The sequence below is a fragment of the Danio rerio genome, chromosome 22, assembly GCF_052040795.2.
Source record: "Danio rerio strain M-AB ecotype USA chromosome 22, GRCz13ab, whole genome shotgun sequence".
In the NCBI taxonomy this organism is placed as follows: domain Eukaryota; kingdom Metazoa; phylum Chordata; class Actinopteri; order Cypriniformes; family Danionidae; genus Danio; species Danio rerio.
Window position 1 is genome coordinate 19,518,526 of NC_141042.1, and position 6,733 is coordinate 19,525,258.

The 6,733-nt window shown below is 41.3% G+C and overlaps 1 protein-coding gene across 1 annotated transcript in view; it reads left to right on the forward strand.

Moving 5' to 3' along the window:
* hcn2b (hyperpolarization activated cyclic nucleotide-gated potassium channel 2b) overlaps positions 1 to 6,456 on the forward strand; it is a 55,677-nt gene extending 49,221 nt beyond the window's left edge. Inside the window, exons 7-8 of the mRNA XM_087304230.1 lie at positions 3,341 to 3,505; positions 5,067 to 6,456. Of these exons, the coding sequence (XP_087160356.1) occupies positions 3,341 to 3,505; positions 5,067 to 5,947 (1,046 nt within the window). The 3' untranslated portion in view covers positions 5,948 to 6,456. The remainder of the gene's footprint in view (positions 1 to 3,340; positions 3,506 to 5,066) is intronic.
* The last annotated feature ends 277 nt before the right edge of the window (positions 6,457 to 6,733 follow it).

Genomic DNA, 6,733 nt, shown 5'->3' on the forward strand with positions numbered 1-6,733 from the left:
ACAATTCTTCGATTTATATACTGTATATTATCAAATAACTTATCAGTTTAAGTTACCATGAAAAACAGCTTGGCTATTTGATTTGTTTAATAGCATAAGCCACTGTAGATGCTACCTAATAAATTCGATTTAAGTGAGCATGCAGCTTTTAGCTGTGTTCATAAGCTGGATATATTAAGTATGTTTAACAGACATGCTTCTTAGCAGCTTATAGAAATGAGAAATCATCATTAATCTCCTCGACTGAGCTTTAAATATCATGAATGATACATTAAGCATGTGTAGGTGCATGCAGATAATCAAAGTTTAATGTGAATGAATACCTGCAGTTTGACCTGATTTCTGTAAAAAAAAAAAAAAGGTATCATGGATGTTTTGCACGTTCTGTATTTAACAACTGTAAACCGGCGCTAAATTTGATCTCCACACTTGTGGTAAAAGGAGGCACTTCGTCAAACATCTGACAGTTCAGTTTTGCACGCTGTGATACGTCAAGTCAAACTGGGCATGTTGTGAAAATGTGATTTTTGGCAGACGGCTGTTTTTGCAGTTTATTATTAGAGGTACAAATCTGACATTCTGGCAGGTCTGCTGGCGCAAAAGATGGGATTCAGATTCATATATCAAAAGATATTTAATCATTATTATAGCTACTAGTCAATACTGTGCAGTTTTTGAGAACTATAATTTGACAGAATATCACATGCAGTATTTATCAAGTGCCTGTAATGTGCCAACTCTACAAAGGCCTGTCAACAAGACATGGCCAAAAAACTTCAAAGGCCGAATGAAACTGGGCTAGAAACAGTCTGAGCACCAGAGGAAGAAGAAATCCTATAAAATATTTAATTAAATTATACACATTTTAATGGTAAAAAAAAAAATCAGTGCAAAAACAACTTTCTTATTTTTATTTTTCCAGGAAAACATTAAAAAAATCCTTCATTCAAAGTTTCAGTGGTGTAATGGCGTGGCATTTTAGTCATATTTGCATACAAATAGAGCAGCAGTCCAATGTTATTAGCATTAAGATGATTAAAGAACAACTACAACTTGACTCATTTATAATTGAAGCTACTTTGCTGTTGACCAAATTGAACATAATTGAATTCTTTTGATGCCTTAAAAAACTCTTGGTCATGCAAATTCTAATTTTAATGACTGCAAATTTCTCAATGCAATTATAAATGAGACACTCAACTCTAGGATGTCAAACCAGCAAAAGTTGTTAATGGTTCTGAAATGGGATCGATTTTAACTGAACATGCAATATGAATCAGTTCAAGGAACTAAAGGTTGAGTTTTTTTTAAATATTTATCTTAAAGGCTCGTATTGACCTGCAAGTGTTACCAAGAATTGAAGATATATTGATTTTTTTATGACAGGCAACTTCCTCTTCAATCTTCAGTTCAGTTCTATGCACTCTATGGGGAATGATGGGCACAGCAACTTCAATGAAATTGAACCGTGCCAATATTCACTTTGAAGTGTGGCCACATTTTCAACTGGGTAGATCCCAAATGCTGAGCTGTGTGTGTGTGTGTGTGTGTTAAGCCCTCTCAGTCAGTGACAGGATCTTACCTCTCGAAAATGCTGATACAAGTCTGCAGACAGGAACTGGCAGGTCCTCTACTGTTAGCTTTTCATACTTTAGCTCCAGGTTTGGTAATTTGGTCTTTAACGAACAAAGTGACCAAAGAGAGAAAGTGGGACCAAAAACCACAACTGTTAAGTTTATGTTGGATGTTTGAAATTGGTGAACACTATTGCACTACATCTACTTACATCATATTGTGGTCAAGCTAGGCTGCTAGTCAAGCAATGCTAATCAGGTTTTTTTTTTTTTTGAAGGTTTTAGAGGGTTTTTTGATTTCTATTGGTCATCCTTTTAGACAAGCAAACCAGCTAAAACTAAAGTGCCTAATAAGCTGCTTATGGCGTACTCTCACTATGTACAGCTGCTTTAAACCGAGCCAAAGCACGCTTGTCCCCTCTCCTGTCTCCCCCGATGGCCCGCACTCACATTACATTCAGGCCTGGGCACGCTTACGTCATCGATGATTCGCTGGTCAGAAGCGCAGCTTGCTTAGCACAGTGGACATTTGTTCAGTTATATCGTCGTTTAAGTCGTTTTATATGCAGTGACACGCAGTCAAATATTTTGCCAAACAGGTCAGCCACTTTTGACGCTCAAAAACAATCATAAAGTCCTCATGCTGCAGGTATTAGGAGGTTTGCTGAAGGTGCAGAGCTTTCATGACGTGGGAGTTTTGCGTCTTTAATAATCTACGACAGTTTGCGTTCATTGAGCAGCAAGAGTGATTAATAAGCGCATATGAAACAGTCCATTGAAACTCACGTCTCGCTTTCAGTTTCTTCAAGTGAACCGTGCCTGAGCCCGATTCAGCGCACTCACACTTCTCAAACGATCCGGGAAACGGGCCAGAGCACGGTTCGGATAGCATAGTGTGAGTAGGCCCTTAAACTATTGAAATTTGATTGAGTTTGGTCTTCTAGCATGGTCAAGTCTTTGTTAGCTAGGTGCCTAAGTACTGAAGACCTATCTAAAACCAACAACCACCAAAAACCCATCTTGGCTTTGCGAAAAAGCAAAGGCTTTTTCCTCTTAGGGACAAGCAGCTTTTGGTAGTTTTGCTAGTCTCCCAGCTTAACAAGTACTAAATATCTATCAATAATTAATTAAAACCAATATATCATTGTTGGCTGATTTACAACTGGGGTTTTCCCTATCAGATACAGCCAGTATTCGATAGAAATCCCCCCTAACCCCTTCAGACTTGACTGTAGGCCCTCCGTGTCTCAGGGATCTTATGTCAAGTAGGTATCACTGCAGCCTGGATACCTCCAAGAGGGAGGGATTACACTAAAAGTAGGTTTGGTGACCTCCAAGTGGGAGGGACTTATGCCACAATTAGGGTGTGTTTAGGTGGAGTGGATATTAACAAAACACATCAGGTTACTTTAAGGTTTGGGTTTGGGGTAGGCGTAGACATTCCTAAAACACAATAGGTTACTGTGAGGTCAGGTTTAGGGTTGGGGTGGGTGTAGACATTCATAAAACCGAACAGGTTACTGTGAGGTCAGGTTTAGGGTTGGGGTAGTTGTAGACCTTTATAAAGCACAATATTCGACTCTGTCATGTACAAGACATTAAATAAATATAAACTCCAGGTTTGTACAGCCCACTTGGAGCTCAAGTCCCACACACTTAGAGCTTGCTCTGACCTCAGTAAATACCCTTTGCTCTTATGTACTACTTACCCTCCCATTTATGACAACAATCAAATCACAACCATGACATTTTCTGTTCATTTTCAGAGATCTGTCTGTTGACCCGTGGAAGACGAACTGCCAGTGTGCGGGCAGACACCTACTGCAGACTGTACTCCCTCTCTGTGGACAACTTCAATGAAGTACTGGAGGAGTACCCCATGATGAGGAGAGCATTTGAGACAGTAGCCATTGACCGCCTTGATCGAATTGGTAAGTCATCCAGTAATATGTAATAATAAGTTAACTGTGGTAATACTGTAGTACAGTCCCATTGCATCATGTGAATGTGTGTTAACTTGTGTTTGAGGAGTTTTTGGTAAACGGCCCAGAATTTCCATGTGTTTGGATATCCTCTAGTCACATGTGTGGGCATATTTGAGGCCACTCCAAATTTAGTTTGCTTTGAATGCAATTGTTTTGCCACCCTTGGCTTGTGTCCTCAGCACATAAATTGCCAAGAGAGGTAAGCCACCTGCCCTCCTCACCCCTCTCAGCATCCAGTCAAAATACTCTTCCTTTATCTCCCAAGGTCAGTGTGCTGCTGATGTCACTCCCTCTCACATGACCACCTCAGTTGTTTACATAGGGGCCATGCAGCCACCCCACTCGCTGCTGTTGCCATGGCAGCCAGATTCCATAAATGATCAGTTCAGCTCATGGAGGAGTTTAGACCACAGACACATTGCAGAAGAACATCCGCTAACCCGATCTCAGATTCAATGACCTGCTACATTCACTAAATGTCAATAGCTGTTATTATCAAAGTGAAAATGGTGTCAAATTGTAGACCTTACTGTACCAGAGAGCCATTTTACTTCTGCCATTCCCCACAGCGAAAAACCCTAAGAGATATTATAAATGAATTCTAGTTTAAGTACTTTAGGACACAACTAAAACAAAATCTCAACGCCAAACCCCATGGCTGCCATAAAACGGAGCTGCACACGGTGTGATTTGCACCACAGAGTTGTGGAAGACAGCTTGGTGAAATTGCAAGCTCAAACCACAAGTGATAGTTCTAAGTGTTATTCGTATGTGGTACTGGAGAAAGAGGTGAGAGAAATTGGAGGCGATGTTGGGGCACTGCCAGCAGGATCTTTGCGCAGGATGTCATTTTAGCTGCAAATTGTCTTGCTAGCAGCAGGGTGCAGGTGATAGGCACATGCCGAGTTGCAAGTTTGTGTTAGCAATGGCGTGACTCAGCACAACGACACCAGTGCCAGACATTATATCTTCCCTCTCACTAGAAACCTCAGCAGGACTCTGGGGCTTGCTGTTCACAGGGAAGTGGCTAACCAATCTTACGTTTGGAAAAAAATAGTGTCTAAGGCCATGTGTGCTAGTGAGTAAGACATAATACAGGGGTCTTAAGACATGTTTAGAAAACAGTCAAGGAGACCTTGATTAGTTAATTCAGGTGTTTATTAATGAATTGTATACAGCTAAACCCTACTTAAAAAGGGCCCTCCAGGAGCAGGATTGAAACCAGGATGGATCTGGATTACAATTGTGATTCATACCTTCACCTGGAAAATTTGACAAAATTAGGTGAAGTATGATGGTTTAGAATAAGACAATGCTTCATTGTGTCTGACAATTACTAAAGCCACAGGGTGCAATAGAGTACAGTTTAATGAATTCACTGTAACAAGAAATAAACATTTAGGTAATTGCCATTATTATTAATCATCCTTAACTTCAGGATTACTAGCTACAGTAGTTATGGACACTTAGAAAAAATAAGATATAACTTATCATCTTTTCTTTACAGGAAAGAAGAACTCCATCCTGATGCACAAAGTACAACATGATCTCAATTCTGGTGTTTTCAACAACCGTGAGAATGAGATGATCCAGGAGATTGTGAAATACGATAGGGAAATGGTTAAACTGGTTAAACAAGGGGACATGCAGAGGCCCAGGGCCATGTCCATGACTCCGTCAACTCATGGGAGTATGTTTGGACCTTCTAGTCAACCCTCTACAAGTTCTGCCATTGCTACTCTCCAGCAAGCTGTTGCCATGAGCTTCTGTCCCCAGATGGGTAACCCTCTAATGGGTTCTGGATCTGTCCAGTCTCCCCGTATGGTGCGGCGATTCCAGGTCGTCCAGACTCAGACACCCCCAGGTTCCCAGTACTCAACCTTAGCCCGTGCCTCTGCTCTTGCAAGCACACCTGTCCATAGTCCTCTGGCAACTACTGCTCGAACATTCCAGTATGGTTCAAGCCCCCCGGGTGCACCCTCAGGCTCCCAGTTATCCCTTGTACAGCAACTTGTCCCTAGTCCCACACATCGACCAGCAGTCCACAGGAGCACTCTCACCCAGGACGCACGTGCCCTTTCCGCCTCCCAGCCATCCTTACGCCCAGACATGATTCAGCCAGTTGCCCCAAGTCCTCCCCAGTCTACCCGAGTCTCTTCTACTTCCATCGGTCCCCCTCAGAACCTCCCAGGTCCCACTGGTCTTAGGGGAAGTATCCCACCTAGAATGGCACTAACACACCAAATGTCTGTAGGTGCATTTCCTCCTGCCTCCCTACCCCAGATGAGACCTAGCTTGGATTCAGGTCTTCCCAAGAAGGATTCAATAAGCAGCCTCCCAGAAACAGAACAACATCACATCAGATCTAGATTATCTTCAAATTTGTGACCTCAATAGCGTTGGTGGTCTCTGCTTCAGTCAGGAACATATGGACCTTTGTTCTCCAAGAACTTCTCCCGAACCCTAGTCACACCTTTGGATTTTACTCTCAGAATGTATGTGATTGTGACTGGCCACAAGGGCAAACAAACCCTCAAAACTTTCTAGCATAAAACAAACATGTCTGTATCATTCTTACCGCAATTGGGACAATTGATTCCATTGTCTCATGATATAAACATCAATGTAGCTTCCACCCTCACACTTTGCCTCTTTGAAATGGTTTTCTTTATTGTAGCTGTTCACAGAGATTACAAATGTACCCACACCCTTTTATATACTGTAGTACAAATGATGCAAGCTGATGTGTGTCTAAATACCGGGACTTAGCAGTTTGCTGCTGATCACAATGTAGGAGCTTACTTCCTCTTCTCAACTTGAACCGGCTAGACATTAGATATATAACCTATAATGCACAAAATTAGAATTGCTATTGAAAATAAAGGTGTATTTGATGACTTGAGAGCCCCAAACTGTTTTGAAATGGGATGTATTCTTACTGGAACTGCTGTCTTTGTCTTATTTTTTCAGACCAAAGTTGGGCCGAAGTAAAATATTAACATGAGCTGACATGCAAAGGTGTGTCAAGTGTTTCTTACTTGTCCCACAACAGACCAGATTTCACCATCTTGATTTAGTTTTGGGACAATTAAATGAATCAATAGTTTCCTAATTAGCGTTCATAAGAGCATATACCACATATATTTTGAGCTAATTTTGCTGCTGAAGAAGGAA